At 44.8% G+C, this 18,948-nt stretch overlaps 1 protein-coding gene across 1 annotated transcript; it reads right to left on the bottom strand.

The window, feature by feature from the left end:
* Positions 1-2,683: 2,683 nt before the first annotated feature.
* Positions 2,684-17,067, bottom strand: rassf8b (Ras association domain family member 8b). Its single transcript, XM_076150278.1, has 9 exons — positions 16,834-17,067; positions 10,847-11,017; positions 8,622-8,972; positions 8,335-8,540; positions 7,880-8,083; positions 7,659-7,733; positions 7,191-7,313; positions 6,133-6,259; positions 2,684-5,744 (listed from the first exon to the last, which is right to left on the bottom strand). The coding sequence occupies exons 2-9, from the start codon at positions 10,956-10,958 to the stop codon at positions 5,629-5,631; spliced, it is 1,314 nt and encodes a 437-aa protein (XP_076006393.1). The 5' UTR covers positions 10,959-11,017; positions 16,834-17,067; the 3' UTR covers positions 2,684-5,628.
* Between the last annotated feature and the right edge of the window lie 1,881 nt (positions 17,068-18,948).

Here is an 18,948-nt window from a genome sequence, read left to right as displayed (position 1 = left end):
ATCAAAAACCTCAGCGGTCGAATCAGCCGCAACAAGGCCAATTCATTCTGTCAGCGAAGGCGTTTAATCTTCCCACAGCAACATTCACACAGGGGTTTGCAGCTCAAAGTGCTTTAACGTTGTAAGAAGCTCATGTCTCTTTCCTGTGTTTGGTCCTGGGTCCATTAAATAAGCTTTGATTATACACAGATAAAAGCAATGAATCGATTTTCAGGATTAGATTGGAACTGACCCAAATCAACATTGGTGCAGAGTAACAGAGCTGGATTATATTAAAATTGCATGTAAACAATTCATTGACTTTCCGCAAACACAGAACCTCACATTCTCTCAATTGGTCTCAACTCCCAATAAACTAAAACTAGCGCTGAATCCAACATTTCCCTCCTTGGATTTGTTTTCCAGATATCGGAAATGAACAAAATGCCTCCGTGCCATTATCTGCAGAGGATGAACCACTTTGTTCAATCAATATGAGTAATGTGGGACAAACAAGCAGAATCTGTTCTTCCTCCTCAGCCAAATTTCAAGAAGGAAAACATTAAACATTTAGCAGTTTTAGGTTGGAGTTTTCCAAATTAAGCCGTAAACAAAGCTAGGGGAGCTTCAGGTCCGTGGTGCTGCCGGGTGACTGACGGCGCAGCCCGCCGTGCCATATAACTTGGCAACCCGGAGTTACTTTTATCCAGCAGAGTGTGTGTGTGGTTAATCAAAGCTCATCATTTCCATAATTCATGGATGCCCATCTGTTTGCCACCTACTCCCATGCCCAGTGCAGAATAAACAAATTCAGGAGTAGGGCCAAGGGGCTATTTAATGACAGCATCAGCCCTGGCATGTGCAAATATCCCCACACACACACACACACACACACACACACACACACACACACACACACACACACACACACACACACACACACACACAAACAAACACACACGCGCCAGAGCACACAAACACTCTGCACAGCCAGCATGATCCAAGCCATCTTCTGGCGGAGCTATAATTCACTCCAAACTCAATTGTTCAATCCAGCCAAGGTGCAAAACCCGCGCCATAATTCAGGGAGTGAAGTGAACTAATTAGTCTTTGAAAAGTGTAAAACCATCACTCGCATCTCACCCCCCCCCCACCCCCCAAGAAAACCTCTCTGATCTGAAAAGTCTCGTCACGCTCGCGCTCCAGATTTTTCCCTCCTGATAAAAATCAAACTACTTTGATGTTGTTGGGTCGAGCTGTGGGACTTGGAAGATCGAATCAGCTGAGCTGCGAAGGATAGAGGAAGAAGTCGATGTGGCTTAGAGAGAAGAGATTTGGATTTTAGATTCTCGCCCGATTCAACCACCATAAAGCAAAATATGAGTCATGTATGGCACAAAACACCATGTTGAACCAATATAACAACATTTATTTAAAATCTAGAGAGTGATTCTGATGCTCCCTCCGTGTGGCATCCTGTTGACAGAGGATAATTACTTCTTAAACTGAACTTATAAATCATGAATGTCCCAATCCGTCCTCCTGCAGGCCGCCATCCTTGTTAAATTTGGCACCTGAACCTCCATTTAAAGCATTCGGGCGCAGGCAGTTTAGCAAACAACACCTCGCTGGGAGTGATTCTGTAGTATTTTAATGGCTGCGAGTTTGGTCGGTGCCTGTTTGCTGAGAGCTGCTGTCACTTACAGAGGAGTTTTTCTGCCTAATGAGATCCACAGTAGCAACCACCCAAAGTGACACCTGCTGAAAAATGGCTTAATGATGATATTTGCCCAAACAACAGGAGACAACTGAGGTTTCTGATTGATAAAACAGAAAGTCGTGTTACAGGCTGGATGAGCATGAAACGTGTTGGTTTGGAGGATCTGCAGGTATTGGCTGGTGTGAGAGGGGTCACAGATGTAATCAGAGCCCCTCTGACCCCAACCGCTGAGGCCTATCAAGGTATTAAAGGTGGAATACACAGGGGGGAGACAGAGGGACAAATGACTTTTCCCAACCAATGCAACCCGCTGTGATAGCCCAAGTTCTCAAACTCCGGGAAAGTATCAGAAGTTCTGTGCCGAGGACAAATCTCAGACTGGTTTTATTTCACCTGGCTTGCCTGGAGGAAGCTTTATTCTGATGGATCGGTGCGGCGCAAAGCCACGGGTCAGAGAGCCGCGAGTGATTTTGACAGATGCCTCACTGTTGGGGAGCGCGTAAAGACGCCGGCATGCCTCCTCAATTCCACAAAGACATAAAAATTGTAGAGGTTTTCAACCCTGGTAGATGCAAACTTGCACTTTTATCTCATCTTATTTGTGATTTTAAAAGAAATCCAGATTATTTAGATGTTTGCCGAAAGCAGCAGATCTCCTCATAAATCACGATACGGACCCTTTTTTCCAAAGTGAGAACACCAGCGGTTGGATTGGTGAGGCCTGGGTGTTTTTGATTTGCAGTTGGCAGTGTGTAGGATAGTGATGGCTGCAGGTTGTCAGAGCTCAGAACACATCATGACCTTGCGCATCATCTTTCCCCTCATTTTCCCTCCAGTGCTGTATTTTTTACGGTGGAAAAGCACTGTATGAAATGCAGCACGGAGAACAAGAAAAATCACACCATCCCACCACTGTATAACAGTTTATTCATTTCTGGCATGTTAGTTTTATATTTTTTTTATGTATACATTTGACATTATCCTTGTATCCACAGTAGATGCAAATGTAAGTAAAGAATACAAAATAGCTAATAATAAATAAGTATTTTCTGCGGTAACGGGTGAGAAGCAGAGATCATCCATGTTCATGTAAACAGTGCGATGAAGCTTGTACACATCTTTCAAAATAAAAGTCCCTTAAATCCAAATGTGCATGTTATACTACCACCTAAACATTTTCCCTATAGGAGCCGATGTATGTTAACTTGTAAAGTGACTCATGTGGAGCGTTTACCATAATCGCTCAATGAGTCATTACTCTGCATCTTGAAAAACCCCTCAGCTCGCCCTTGCAACATTTCCGCTTCCATAATGGCTCCATCATCTCATTTGTAGAATGCACTTAAATGAAAAACACCACTGATGGCACGATAGAAACCAATTATTGGCAAGGTTTGAGATACAAACAGAGAGAACTTTACGCTGAGATGGAAACAGGGTGAGACATAAGCATGCAGGTTTTTACCATTTCCCTGCTGATATCCATTTTACCGCCTGGATATTTATGCGTGTCTGCCCTTTAACAAGCTTAAATACCCAGAAATTCTGTGCAGCAAAGAGAAATATGCAAAAGAATGCACCAAAGAAATAACATTAATTGAAATGTTGCATCTTTAGACCAAGCACCCATTATTGCATGCATGCACACACACCTGCCTGTCAAAAACCTCTGAGCACTGCGCCTGTTCCTCACTTCAATACACAGCTACGTTTGATATGTAGAATTATTTACAGTTCTTTTTCTCAGTAAGGCATGCCACTGTTCCTAAAACTTTGAGTCGAAGAGAACCTGTGTTTTCTTGGCATTCGTGGGTTACAGTCTGTGTCATGGCTGAAGTCGTTGCCATGACGATAACACGGCATAAAGACAAGAGGGGGCGACTAGCATCCATCACGGGGAGATTTCTGCAAATACTTTTGAGTTGATTTCCTCTCTGTGGATTCCTCAAGTCACCATCGCATGGAGGGAATCGACTTTTATCAGACGCTCACAGCTCACAGCTCGAGATTCTTCCCAACGCAATTAGTGGCAAGTCGAACAACGGTGGGGGAGAAAACTCTTAACAGAACCTCCCTTTAGGCTTTGAGAGATTAGGTTTGCTTACAGTAAAGACCGGGCCTCCGTCTAAGCTGTAGCTGCACTGCTTTTGTTTGTTTTACCCTGTGCAGAACACCAAACGTCTACGGTTTACTGCCAATAACCTGTCAGTCCCATAAGCTGTCAGATTCCACTTCCTGTCATGGAGCGTGACGGAAAGTTTCAAACTTCCTGTCAGTGTTGCTGCGGCGTGTGTGAGTGCAGAGCCCGTCCGCCTGCCACCCAACGCGACAAACCATGGAAATATATGCGACTGCTGTCTGACTCAGGTACCAACACTCCATGGGCACATGTCAAAAGTTGCATACATATAGAAAAGTACATTCAGCTAACCGTTACGATGCTACGTCACACTAGCTTTGGTTCATGAGACATCTTTAGTTCAGTGAGATCATTAGTAAACACACGGCACAGTTACTTCATTTGAAATGTTAGAAATGAGAAACAATTTAACAACGCGGCCTGTGGGTATAATACTGTGTTTGTAGGTGTGTGTGTGTGTGTGTGTGTGTGTGTGTGTGTGTGTGTGTGTGTGTGTGTGTATTTCCCTGCTTAAGAAACACAGCAAACATGTCAACAATGTAAAGTGGCACCTCAGACAGATAAAGTATGAATGTTAAAGTGCTCGGTCTTACACAGGAGGAGAGCAGGAGCAGCGTCCATACAACCTGTTTGAATGATACATGTTTGTTGCCACCCAGTGGTCAGTCTGGGTATGACCTCACTTATTGTACATTTTTAAGCAGGATTTGAATCAATGCACAACAATAGATGACATAAAATCAACCTGGCGCATCAAATAGGTAATGATGTTATTGCAGGTGGACATTATATCATGACTTATCTAACCTATCGCAGTGGTTCTCAAACTGTGCCGTGTGTAACAATTGCGGTACATGAAGTGTGTGTACATTTTAATACAGCTGCACATGCAAGAGATCAGTTTCTCAGAGTTGGTGGCTTGTTTATGAGGCGAACCTTTGATATTTTGCTTTGCACAGTTTGCGAACCACTGACTTATTTATAGTATGTTGGGTTAAGATACTTCTGTTGCTGTCTCACTATGCAGAATTTGTATGAATACGACTTCCTGCTCAGACATTTGATACAAAAAAAAGCCTGATAAATGTAAACAAAGGGATGGAACTATTCTTGAGTTATGCTGACATCAGTCACCGTAACTACAAATCGCCTGAATTGGTGCCACAAATTCTATCAAACATTACATATATATGGCGTTGTGTAGCTACCTTGAGTTTGGTTCAAGAGGAAATATAAATATGGACGTCTGGCTTTCAAACACCAGAGTAAGGCAATCAGATACAGTATGGCTGTGGTTAGTGCCTGCTCATGCATGTGCCTGTATTTACAGTCGGTGTATGCATGTGTGTGTGTCTGTGTGTGTGTGCGTGCATCCATCCTGATAAATTCTCTTTAGAAACATGTCTGCTGGCTAAAATCTAAACATTGACGTTTTCCTAAGTCAGAGCAAATGCAGCTTTAGTACCCTGACAGGGTTTGAGGAGTAACTTTTACTCACCCACCAACTGTACCATTCAGCCTTAGATTACATTTGCAAATGGACATGGGCTTTATTTTGTTTTTCAGTCCCTGTAGGATGAAGATGAGCCAGAGAGTGGAAGACGTGTTTTGAGACACATCCATTGTCATTTCCACAGACTCCTTCCGTATGAAGTTTGTTTCGGTACCTCGCTCAACAGCAGTTCAGCAGTTTGGACGTGCCTGGGTGTTCCAGTTACAAGGCGAGGGCCAGTAATCACTAGGCTGCCCACATAGCGTGACCTGGAAATGTCTCCTGGACAGTTTGGGGTCAAACGTAGATGCCCTCGGGGTTGAGGCTGGAGGAGACGGTGCTTTGGAGAGCGCGCAGGTCACTGGGTAAGACACGCGAGGAGCCCAGGCGTTTCAGAGAGCCAGACTCCACCTCTGGAGTAAGAAAGTTTCATAAAAGAAAAGTTTAAGCTGCCATGAGGCTTGAGTCTAAATCTGTGAGTGAGCTTTTTATGAATAATATCACTCGGTACAAGAAGTGTGTATTATGAAAGAAGGAATTGCTTTGAACAATGGTTTGATTGCTGTTCAGGCTCCAGGTCCTCATGTATATAGTCTAACATCTTGTTCCCAGTACAGCCACAAGGGGGCACTGTGTCCATATACATCCCACCACAATGCATACAGTACAGATTTGAGCCAAAACTGCATGTCTTCAGCTAAACTTTGTGGTTATGATGAAGTGACACATTATAGGAGTACTGTGTGTGTGCGTGTGCGTACGTGCGTGTGTGTGTGTGCGTACATGCGTGTGTGTGTGTACCATTGCTATTCTCCGCTGTGGGCTGAGCAGGCAGCACGGTGACCTTGGTACCCGTCTGCTGAATGAACTGCTGGAGGTTGACCTGTCGGAGCTCTTTTGTCAGCTGCTCGAGCTCCTGCTCCTTCTCCTGTGAAGGGAGGAAACACGATGAAGGATGAAGGAGGTCGAAGGTAAACAGGTACGAGTACAGGAGGAGTGACGCAGTATGAGGGTCCACTTATATAGCCACATGAGGCAACTGTGGTTCTCAGACTGTGGAATGAGCAGCATCAATGGTACACAAATGGTGCTCCAGATGGCTTTGGAAGCCTCTGCAGAGAATCAAAACAACTGACATCTGTGGGAAATTTCTGTGATTGTGGCAAATTATTCACGAAACAAGACTTAAATGCATTAAGAATTTTGTTCAAGAAGAATTTTGTGAGAGTCCACGGAGAGAAAGGTTTCAGTGCTGAGAGGAGTTGTTCCCCAGATGATTTTCATGCAGCTTCATCTGCAGAGGAGGGGCTGCTCACTTCTTCAGGCCCCTCTCTAATCAGCCAAAGAATGCTGTAATTCCTCCCTCCCTCTTTTCATTACCTCACGCTTCCCACACCCTCCTGGACCTGGCCCACACACACACACACACACACACACACACACACACACACACACACACACACACACACACACACACACACACACACACACACACACACACACACACACACACACACACACACACACACACACACACACACACACACACACACACACACACACACCATTTCAGTCCATACTGGGAGATATAGGCAGCCAAGGATACGCTGCATATCCCTGGAAGCCAGAGATCAAACTTTGCTTCACTGCCCACCACTTAATGAGCTTAGATTTCCATGGTTCCACCTGTGCTCTGCGGTCTTTAGAGATAGCGTTTAAAATTTCACACCTCAGAGGCAAAACTTTTAACAAGCATTTTGCAAAACGCCTTCTGAAATCAAACTTAGACTTAAATCTTTAGCCAGATGCCAAGTGGCTCACACATTTCCAGAGCGTTAAGAGTAAAATACAGAACAGACCTGCAGTTTCTTGCTGGACTGTCCAAGCGAGCGCTCCAAAGCCCTGCAGCTGCTCTCCAGCAGAGCCGTGTGTTGGCTCTGCACTTCCAGCTCTGCCCGCACTTTCTCCAGCTGGGTTCGTACCTGAAGCGCACGCACACGCACACACGCACGCACGCACACAGGGCACCAAGGGAAAAGCCAGCGCTCATCACAATGTTCCACAACAGGAAAAATTAAATCAACACGGTAAAGGACTTAAAAGGAGGAGAAATCCTTTCAACTTCAGGCTTTGTTCAGTGTGGAAAACATTGCAGTGTGGTGAGGGGTTGTGGTTATGGTTTTGCAATTTATAAATCACTTTTCAAACCTTGTGGTCAGAACTGAATGAGTTGTGGGGAATCTCTCAAACTTTTTATCTACATTTTAGTGAAAATGCCCCTTTTAAGATGCGTTCTACAATCCCTTTGGAGTTCAAATGTGCACTACCTCCTCCTCATTGACCTTCTGGTTGACCTCTGCTTCTTGATGGAGTTGCTCCTGCTGCACACCAGCCTCCACACTCTACACAACATAACACACAACGTCCACAACTGAGTAAGAAAATACACGTTCTCATAGGTTGAGTATAAAACTAATTTATTGCTAACAGCAGGATAGTTCAACAGCCAGGAGCAGGGATAAATTTTTTCCCATGATGCCGAGCTCACCTGTACACGGGCGAGGTACTCTGAAAGCTTGGCCTCACAGTCACGTAGGCGGCCCTGAAGCTCGCCCAGCTGCTGCCGGAGTTGCCGCTCGGTGTCCTGCTCGATCTGAAGCTCGTTCTGCCAGAATTCTTCATCTTCTATCTCGGCCTCATTCCTCCTCATCTTCTGTTCCAAAAGCAGCAGCTCCTCCTCCACGTTTGCCCCCTGGTGAAAGGGAAAGGGACTGAACATGAGAACCTTCTTGCCCCAAAGAGAATATCAATATCAGATTTAACACTTCGCAACGAGATAAGAAAGTGTTTTAAATTGGAAGGTGCAGGTTCAGTTTCAGATAATCTGTATAAGTGGAATGGGATATGAGCAATATTCAGTCCTGGGACCTTAAATCATAAGTACATTACTGAACCAGGGTGGGAATGTGAAGTGACAGCAGTGGCAGCTGTTGTTTTCCTCACTTCGTTGGCCTCGCTGGTGGCCTCCTCCCAGTCCCTCAGCTCGGCCTCGCAGCCCAGCAGACGGCTCTCCAGCGCCTGCAGTTTGTTCCTCTGCAGCTGCACCAGCCGGCTCAGCTCCCTGGCTGGACTCCCGGGCACCGACAGCGCCCCGCCTCCTCCGACCCTGCTCAGGTTCAGATTCACCCCGCGATGCTGTGACTGTTTGGCTGTTAATTAATATGAGAAGCACAGATTAGGTCAACAATCAAGTCTGTGAGGAACCACCAGAGACCGGACAGCAACTTCACCTTCAGCATCTTTGTTCCTCCCAAATATGTCCCGCAGACCCTTGGCTCCTCCACTGAAGGTCAGCGACTTGCGCTTGGGTTCCCTCCGCTTGAGTGAGCGATCCGCTATGGAGGGGCGGAGCTTGGCCAGAGGCGGGAGACTCTGCCTGTAGAAGCCTCGCTCAGGGACGCGTGCCTGCCCGTCAGAGTTGGGCCTCTCGCTGACGGAGGGCCCGGTTCGCTGGAGGATGAGCTGGACGTCGCTGGCATACTGACCCCACTTGTTGAGGGACAACACAGGGTTCTCCTGTGGAGCCAGGTGACGCTCGGTGTCACGCCATTTCTCAATCAAGGTGTATCTGCCAGTGCGTCCTGGGTGAAAATAAATACATTCTCTAACAATTTAATCTCATCATTTTCCGATTTATGATTAGTGAGATTGTTGTTTGAAGTATTGTCTCAAATAAAAACAAAAGTCTTTACACAAGTATTAGTACAGGATCTTCTTGAAGTTTTGGGCCCGTTTCTGAACTGCCAATCAGGTTTCAAATGAGGTTTCCCATCTCATCAAAGCACTAAAGGATCTTTGACCTTGTACTTTCTGCTCAAAGTGAAGTGAAGCCGCACAATCGATTTTAATTTCACTTGTTCTCAGCTGTGCCTTTGACACAGTTCAACTCTGAGGAAAATGTGTTGGCACCGGGGACATTGACTGTAATACCTTCCCAGTAAAACTTTCTCTGTTGAAGTTGTTGGTTGTACCCTCTGGGGGGCCATCATCTTCCCTGCGGTGTCCCCCCAGGCTCCATACTAGGTCCCCTGGGACACATTATCCTCAGCACATTTACCACTGCCGGTATATACATATACAATAACGGCCTGAAGATTTGAATGTGTTATCTTTCTCAGACATAAGCAGTGGATGGCTCAACATTTCTCTGCTTCAATAAAAATAAATGAGAAATTGATATTTTTCCCTCCATTTCATTTTCGTTAAATCAATTTGGTCTCCCTGCGTGCAAATGTCAAGCCTGCAGTCTGGCACACACAGCTGCAGTGTTTGATCGAGACCTCTCCAGTGACAAACAACAGACTCCGGCTACTCAATCATGTTTCATCCAACTGAGGAGAATTTAAATCTTTTATATCTGATTTAGAGAAGGTCATACATGCGTCTGTGTTGTCTCCTTTTTGTTGTAAATCAATGCAGTCACGGTCAAGCCCAAACATATTCTTTCATTTATTTCATTTGTCATGCTTTCTCTGGCATTCTCCTGTTTAATTCCTCACTTTCTTCATCTAATCGGGAGTATGCATCCTGTTTTCCCACTACAAATACGTCACTACGTCAGTTTGCTCAGTCAGAGAACTTCACAGAGGTGAAAATTCATCTCAACAAACAGTGATTGTGTTGAGAAAGGGGGGGTTCAACAGTTCACGGCGGTGTGTGTGTGTATGTGTGTGTGCCTGTACACACAGATAAGCACAAATCCCTCCTGATCCACCTTCACTCCCCCCTCTGACGCGCTAAAGGATCCTTGTAAAAGAAGCACATTCATCACTACAGCCATTCACATCAAAGTGCCACGGCCGGACAAAAGGCCCAAAGAACACAAAGGACAACGAACGCCATAACTCCCGCCGCTGTCGCCGTGAAAGACACACACACACACACACAGATAGAGAAATCTACTGAGGGCTTGGGTGGAAAAGTTTGAGTATTAACGCTATTCTGATTGTTGTTGTTGTCTCAGGTTTGTGCATTTTAGGAACTGGCTCACGCTCAAGTTTGTACAGAATCTGTCAATCTGTCACTGTGACTGACAAACGGAGGCGACAAAACAAAAACACTCAGCATGTCGACCGTTTTGTGCGTTTGTACACAAAAGGTCTTTGAAGTCAAGTCTGACATATGACTCATCTTATTTTGCGGCCACTTTATGGTGAAAATCGCTCTGTGCCCTCCAGTCACTTTTCATTTCAGAGCAATTCATCATCGGCAGAGCGTCTGACACTTCGCCTCGACACTTTTGGACACAATCCCCACAGGCATTTATGTAGGGCGAAATATCATTTATACCTCGTGTGTTCAGGTTTTTCAGCACAGGAACCAGACGCAATGATTCCATGTAACCTTGATAATTCAGCTGGCCAGACTTAACTGCTTTTATTTATGTTCATGTGAATTTGCCAAGATGAATCCGCGTTTACCTCCCATATCATTGTAGGTAGTGTTTATATCTTACCAATAGCTTGTGCCAGAGCGATGACCACTTCCTGGCATGTGGTGAACTCCGTGACGCCGCACACGATCCGCTGCACTCCGTCCACCCAAACTTTCAGCTCCATGGCCTTCATCCAGAGGCCCCTCAGTCCTCCACACCACAGGGGGGTGCTAATAGCATTTTCGTATGCATCTTTATAAGGGAAAAGCAAATTTATGTTATAGTGCAAATACTGTAAGTAACGTGAAGTCGATTGTTGTTGAATCTCGAATACATGCAGACTCATTACAATATCAATGGAAACAGATCCTGATTCAGATTAATATTAGTTGAAGAAACACAACATCTTAATAAAAGCAAACAATTCACTCGCAGCACTGCAATTGTTGGTGAGCAGCACTTTTGAAGAATCCGGGCTGTAACACTGATAAATCGCTGCACGGTCGCATTTGCAGCACGGCGATTGCGACTGCCTAACGTGCTCCATCCAATACATTTCCCATTTGCTGAAGGCTTCCCGTGGCTGCATGCACGCAGGATGAGGCCCATTTCAAAGTGCTGACACAAGCACCTCGGCAGCGCAGCAGTCATTACGAAACCTGGCAAGGCCACCACAGCCAGCCGACGCAACAGTGCAGATCGGGGCAGCGAAGCAGGTGTCTAATGCTCTCACTTCTGCGACCCTCCTGAGCGGCGATCCTCCTTCTTTTCCCTGACAGGGTCATCAGTCGATTCTGATCTTTGACTTTCACGTTGCTCAAAGCCTCCCTCAACAATTTAGGCCTCTTCCATCTTCATCGCAGCTGGAGCAGAGCTCCTACTCCTCCTGCAATTTAATTACCAGCCCCCCGAGGCGATTTCCTATTGAGACCACATTACACTGCACTATCCTCTGCAGTGAGGCATTTGGTGAGGCGATGGCTTGCTTTTGGCAGCGAGTGGGATGATTTGTAACTGTAGACAGTTACTGCCGGATGCCTCTGAACCCAGATGCCTGTAACGGCCCAGTAAATGAGAATTCCCATGTGTGCATCTCAGTGGGACGGTGAACAGAAGGGGAAACAGAGAGGTGTGGGTGGATGGCAGTGAGCAAAAAAGAGAGGATGAGGGTCAAAAAGAAGAGAAGACGGTTGAGATACAATGGATTTCAGAAGTTAAACATGAGAAGAGGAGTTTCAACCCAAACTTGACATTATTCCACTCATCAAATGTGGTTTAATTCATTCACAGAGCACGAAGAAGTCTGCAATCATCACAGCTGGTAGATGTTGTAATGGTGTGTGTTTGTGTGCATCAGATAACGTGCAGTATTTGAAAATCACACTGCGGTTTCATTCAGGAGGAAGGGCGAACTGACACCAGCTTGTAAATCTGATCACTCCCTCACACACACACATTTGCTACGCGACTGAAGTCATTCACTCCTCTGCGTTATAATTATCATAATCATATTGATATAACAGAGTGCTGAGATCATTTACACCTTATGAATCATAATAAATACTATAACAGATGTACTTTGAATGAAACATTTCAGTCAGGAAGGTGGGGAAACTCACCTTCCCACTGTGCTAAAAGCCTTTAAAGATCATTCAAGTCCTTCCAAACACCCCACAGTCTGCATCATACGCATGAGTTCTATGCATTTATTTTCCTCGAGTAAGTTTACAGCATCCTTTCATCAAAACCATAAAGCACCATGGGAGTTTTCATGTGGAGCAGCAGATGTTCAGGCCTATCAGCCCGGCTCTGATCCTCCATATCGGCACTGCCTAAGGCCTGAAGTGGACGGCTTGCATCCGCTTCAAATGTGACTCGAGTTGGGAATCAAACAACATGTCCGGCACGTGTAAGAGTGTGAGGCGAACGATCCGAGAACGTTAAGGTCATAAAAAATAAAGCCGCATCAGTGTCAGACTCCGTATCACACCGATTGAATTCTTCACACGGGAGCTCAAACAATACAGCCATTTAAGTGCGTTTCCTCGAGGAAATTAACTTCGATTTTCTCCACCGTGTTAACTTGACACACAAAGAGGCTCCACACACCTCAGCACCTTGGTCACTCTTTCATCACCGCTATTATGATTGTCCCGAGTTTTTGTTATTACATTTCCTACTTTGTCACAAATACTGTGAAGCCCTCCATGAGCAGATTGAACAAACTGAAATGATACAAAGCCACAGTGAGCACACACTCATTGGTATGCTGGGCCTTTGCGAGGCCGTTTCTATTTTTAGTAAAGTTCCACACTTGGCTGTAATATACTGCCACTGTTAGTATTAGCTCTGCCTACTGATCTCTCTCACGCCACAATAAATAACCTCCCACTGTAAATGTACTACCGCTGCTGGTATCAGCTCCACTCCACTCCCCTGTAAATAAGCAGCCAACCTGAGGGAAAGGTGGTGGTATTATTGGAATTTCCTCTCCCATTAGTCACAGTCTCATAAAAGGACTCAGACTCAATGGTCTAAATTCCACCTGTGTGCCCAAACCTCAGCACAGAGATTCATTAAGAGGTGCCAGGACAGAAGATTTAGATTCTACGTGAATTTCTGCCTTGGGCTTGATGTTGTTGACGTGTTAATATCTAAATGATCTTGCTTTCTTCCAGATAGAATGAATTGTTTCCGCTGTTGCAGGGCTAAAAAGTTGTATTTTACTAGAAATGACTATCCTTCAAAAATCTTTCATATTAGCATCATACATGTAACTTCAGTATCTGTTTCGCTCCACTTTGTTTTACGTAAGTTTCTACACGAGCTGATGTAAGACACAGTGGCCGAAAGGTTCTGTGCCCTTTACTGGTCTAGACTTTGAAGCCTTTGCGCTAAACTTAGGCTCTGACTTCAGTCTGCCTGTGTTTAAGTTTCATTCTCAGCATGCCACAGAAAGGAAGAGTTAGAGTGAGGAGGAGGAGGAGGGAGAGGAGGAGGAGGACTCAGCTTAGCAAGGATCAGCAGAAAAAAAAACGTCGCTGAAAGCTCTTTTGATATCGCAGAGTCAAAAGGGGTCAAAACTGCAAGAGAAAAAAAGGCAAAGGCAAAGAGGAGAATCAAATTTGTATATAAATAACAATGTGGTTAAATTCTCACATTCATTAACTTGGTTTTGACAAAAGACCCAGTAAAACCTCAGTCTTCATTTCCTGCTACGTTTCAGTCCAACGCTGCCTCATCCCGTCACTTCATTAAACCTTGACAGCCTCATTAATTAGGACTGAACTCCTCACCTCTGTTTACTACATATGCAGCATGCAAACAAGCCAGTAAAACTCACAACAAGAACATGAAAACTGAACTTAAATGTTGTACTTGGGTAAATGCAATCACAATTTTCCAGTAAGTGTGTTTTTAAAGCGCTGACAGTGGCGAGTAAATTAACAGATGATGATGTAATCAGCATAGAGCTTTAAAGGAACATGGGCGTTGAGGCAGCAGGAGGCTGTGAGTCTGCTGCTCGAACAAGTGCACAGACAAAAGAGCGTGCTGTGGTGTGTGTGTGTGTGTGTGTGTGTGTGTGTGTGTGTGTGTGTGTGTGTGTGTGTGTGTGTGTGTGTGTGTGTGTGTGTGTGTGTGTGTGTAGCCCCACATGGCCCAGCAGCATGACTGGATGCAAACAATCCGTCACTATGGCGACACGGCTGAGGCTTTGTCCGGAGCCTTCACACAGATGACTGCATTGATTGGAGGGCACGGTTTGGGAAAGGGGACCAAACAATCAGCGGCAGTAAAAGAAGAAGAAGCCGCCCGTGCTTTCCTGTCACTTCCTCTTTGTTTTTCCTCCTTTTCTTTCATCCCTCCTGCTGCAGCTCCTTGAGATGCAGTGGACTTTTTGCAGGAAACTCATGCAGCTTCTGAGACATTTTCAACTGCAGCAGTCACCGTTATGGATGGATAAAGTTTAGCCGGCCTCCCAAAGGACAAATTAATGTCAAGCTCAGCCTATGGCATCATACCAAGCACTACATTACAGATCATAAAATATACATACTCCTACCTCCATACAATGCACACTCCTCTGTGTACAATATGGAATATACAGTATATATGAATTATTTATGCTTGCTAGATTCAAGGGCAATTGTTTCTGAGTGTGTGATATAAGTAGATATACAAACACACCTTATTCATCACAGATAACTCACTGTAAATCTTATTCCAGCCCAAGCTTGTTGTCATATTATTGAATGTATAGGAACCTTTTCCTGCTGGCGTCCTGGAGACTGATAACACAGCTGTGCGGGGAGAAATAATGAACGAGAGAGAGAAGGCTGCCCAATGTTCATATAATAAGATAACAGTGCATGTTCTTCTCTCCAGCAGCCTCTCAAATTTGAGTCACCAGGATGGAAATCTGCTCCTGGCCACATCCAGCACTGGCGTCAGCAGCTTTTTCAGAAATAGTTGATCTTTCCTGTCACGAAGACACTATAAAGGAAAGTGATCACTGCTACTACCACTACAACTACTACAATCCATCCTACTGTCTCACGCCGATGTACTTGACTTATTCGGTCCCTGATCTTCACTCTCATCCATCCACCTTTCCGTCTAACAATCAATTGCTTTCTTCTGTTTAAATCTTTCCGTGTTAAACCGGTGAACGTCTAGATTCTACATGTGTTGCCTTTTAGAGATTACATCCACATTGGCTCTGTCACATGTAGAGAATGATGAGGCAGCAGGTTTAGCTGAAACAAGCTTGACGAGAAGCTTCAAGGAGATCAGAGCTTCAAACAGCAAGATTTGACATGCACAATACTGAAACGGTGTTTCACATTTACCATCAGGCAGATATGAAGTGCAAATTGCCCAACTGCCACATGATCAAAAGTACCAGCTTCCATCGGAGCGCCACACTGGTGTAACTGCTCTCCTCTGACAGACACTGTGCAGTCTCAAAAGTTACAACTAATCAGCTTGGAGGACATAATCAGCCTTTAACCCTGTAAGACTTGAGGCTTAACTTCACGTGAGGTGGCAGGAGGAGGAGTCTGCATTTATACTGCAACGTCAATTCTAAATGTTTTGGTTTCAAATAGCACCGTGTCTGCAATTACATTTATTCTGTTGTTTACCAAAGTCAGGAACACCTCAGATATGTTGCTATAATGCATTTGGTTCGGATCTGTTAAGTTGCTGATACACACCCACGTATAGGGTGTGCATAAGTCTTGTTGTTGTTGAGTTAGGTTGTTTTCAACAGCAAAAAAGTCTATTTTTTTATTAAAAGTGAACTGGAATTGAACCATTTCAATATCAACAACGTTTCACGTTAATAAGTTGCCAAACATAACATAATTTGCATCTATTTCTATTGTTTTATCTCCTTGCAGAAATGTCCAGTCATCTGATGTACCACAAGGGGGACACTGAATACAGTTTGAGAACCCTTAACAGATGATGAGAGGGACTTTTAGAAACAGTATGCAGCATTTCTTATCCAGGCAGTTTGAGTACAAGAGGCACATTAGCTCATTCTTCAGCTTTTCATGATGTTTTTTCTTATCCTATGACTTTTTGTCCTTGTCTCCAACACACATGTGCACTTTAAGGACTTTCTAATGTGACTCAGATGAAGAAAGCAGTGCTGAGTGAGCTCTTAGATCCTAACTCTATTAAGCGATTCATCAATGGCTCACTCAGCAAATCCACTCACTCACTCACTCACTCACTTCCTATGTGTGACGGATCAGACATTTCCACGCAGCGCGCATATCTAAACCACCAGACCACTGAAGATGTAATGATGTGTGGAACATAAAGCTAAAGCAGATCGTAGATTGATACAGCAGTGTTTCAAATCGAACACAATTAGATAGAACCAAGCTTCTGATCAGTTTGTGTCAGTGTGTGCGCGTGTGTGTGTCATCAGCTATGAAATGATCAATAAGCACATTTTCACGCAGCCTCGGCTCACATGTTGACGCATTGAAGTTGCTGATCCACAATCAGAGGCGCCGAGTGCGTTCAAAGCACCGCGTCAACCCCGGACACCGTACCTCTAGTTCGGCCGAGGATCGCCTCCTGTCAGCGCATGTTAAACTCTCCTGCCGTAGCTGTAGTCTCGCTGATTCTCCCGGGGAATGAGATCCGCCACTTTCCGCCGCATGACCCGCGGGCCAGTTTAACGGCCAGTCCGGTTTACTCCGCACATACGACGCCAATCGTCTGCGTAAACATGTAAACACGCATCCGTCCGCTTGTCGGGACATCCGACGCGGGACATCAACATCAGCTGCTCAGCCTCCTGCACGGTAGAGAGACTGGAGATCACAACCCAGCAAAAGTGGGACACCGCAAGGCATGATGGACCCCGTTAAAGCTGCACTGCACTGACTACGTAAACGGAGCCCCCGAGCCACGCACAGCAGATCGCACTGAAAACACACGTGATCACACAAACACACACACACACCTGATCGCTCTCAACGCAGCTTTGACAAATCAATAACAAACAATAACATTTTTGATTCTATCACGTCTGACTCCAAAGTTATTGATGAAATTCAGCTGTTGTTGTTATTACAGCGCTACCATCAGGTTGTTTGATGCTGAAAATTGATTCACAGCCAAGTTTGGTGGACTAATTCATTCATGAGGTGCAGAACTTTCTACGTTCAACATGCAACATTTTGAGACAATTGACCAAATATTGTAGTGGGAGAATCTAGTATGGCGTTAGCAGAAAGTAATGAAAGTGGTTGTTACAGCGCCACCATCAGGCCGCCTGGTGCCAAAGTGTAGCAGGTTCTTTGCTGCTTCATGTCCAACCTACTAGTACTTTTTAAGACAGATTTTGGAGATATTTTGAGCCTTCATCGCTTATTTCTGTCCTATAAATGTGCAAATCACCTACCTAATAAATCAACCAACTCTGGAGAATGCCATGAACAATTTTCAAGAGTTAATAAGGTTAATACGTGTGGAATTATATAACATCCTAACATTTGTTGGTAACATATGATCTTAATTTTACACACAGCAGCTTTTACACAGTGCACACATGATGATATAGTGGTGAGCGTGATATTTTATTTGCCTGCCATATGCTCCATTTTCTTGTTTGTGTGTGGGTGCGTGTGTGTGAGGGATGAGTTGCGAGAGAGGAGAGCTTGTGTTTAATTAAACCCTCGTCACCAGCATTAATCACAACAGCCGTGTGTGTTGCTGATTAGACAGAATCACTGATGACTTCCTGCTCTTCGCTGTGCTGTAATACTCACGCTGCTCTTCTCCGCAGCCTGACGTTATGGCTTCACATCACAGAAACAGTGGCAACTTTCTTTGACAAATTTGACAATTTGCGCAGTTGCTGTTTCATAATTGAACACCCATAAACTCATCTGGTAAACAAATGACTTTACATGACTTATAGATGCAATAGAAGCCATTAAGTGCCAGTGTCTTAATACTTATGAGCATTTGTCCCTCACTCATCCTGATACCTGACTGTGTCCTTCAGTTGCCTCGTCTTTTTTTTTTGCCATGAAAGTCTTATTTCCTATGAAGTATGCCTGGGTCTCAAATTTTCTATCCCTGCAGTTGAATTTACCTCTTCACATATTCCTCTTTTCCACCATCGAATCTCTTCCCTTTCTTCTCCCTGATTATACTTTCCTCTCTGCCTTTGATCACTCTCTCCCCAGCTCCTCTCGCCCGTCCTCACCGGCCTTCTCCACCAGCCGCTCGGCTGTCTGAAGTCTTGCAAACTGAACAAAGAGTCTTAACAGGAGTTGGCACAGATCTGCCGGTAGGATGACCCCTCACTTTAGGCTCTTTCTTCTTCTGCCATTTCAACTTTCAAAGCAATCCTTCCCCGTCTCAAAAGCTTCTGCCTCTGACCCCAGAGAGACATTCTCTATCTCTTTTTCCTTTTTATCCTTCCATCTGCTGCTCAACCAGAAGAGGATTGGAGTTAATTGAATCATTTCTTTCCATTCCACTGTCTCTATTCTGAATCTCTGGTCTTCTTGCAGACCAAGCATCGACCCTCTTGATTGCATCCTTGACCTTTTCACCTTTGCGTAGGACCTCAGGTTGCATGTCGGACAGCTCAGTGCCACTTCCAGGCCTTTTGGTAGACTCTCTTTTACCATCACAAAACAGTCCCACCC

The sequence above is a fragment of the Genypterus blacodes genome, unplaced genomic scaffold (assembly GCF_046128005.1).
Source record: "Genypterus blacodes isolate CSIRO-AG114 ecotype Tasmania unplaced genomic scaffold, CSIRO-AGI_Gbla_v1 ptg000007l_1, whole genome shotgun sequence".
Classification (NCBI taxonomy): Eukaryota; Metazoa; Chordata; class Actinopteri; order Ophidiiformes; family Ophidiidae; genus Genypterus; species Genypterus blacodes.
The sequence above is the reverse complement of the archived record's forward strand: the minus strand, read 5'-3'. Positions and strand labels throughout refer to the sequence as shown.

Excerpts from the sequence above, each read along its gene's own strand:
- rassf8b (XM_076150278.1), bottom strand. The coding sequence starts at position 10,958 with ATGAAGGCCATGGAGCTGAAAGTTTGGGTGGACGGAGTGCAGCGGATC. Across the intron at positions 7,314-7,658 it reads AGAAGGTCAATGAGGAGGAG|GTACGAACCCAGCTGGAGAA; the intron begins GTAGTGCACATT and ends CGTGCGCTTCAG. Across the intron at positions 6,260-7,190 it reads AGTCCAGCAAGAAACTGCAG|GAGAAGGAGCAGGAGCTCGA; the intron begins GTCTGTTCTGTA and ends CTCCCTTCACAG.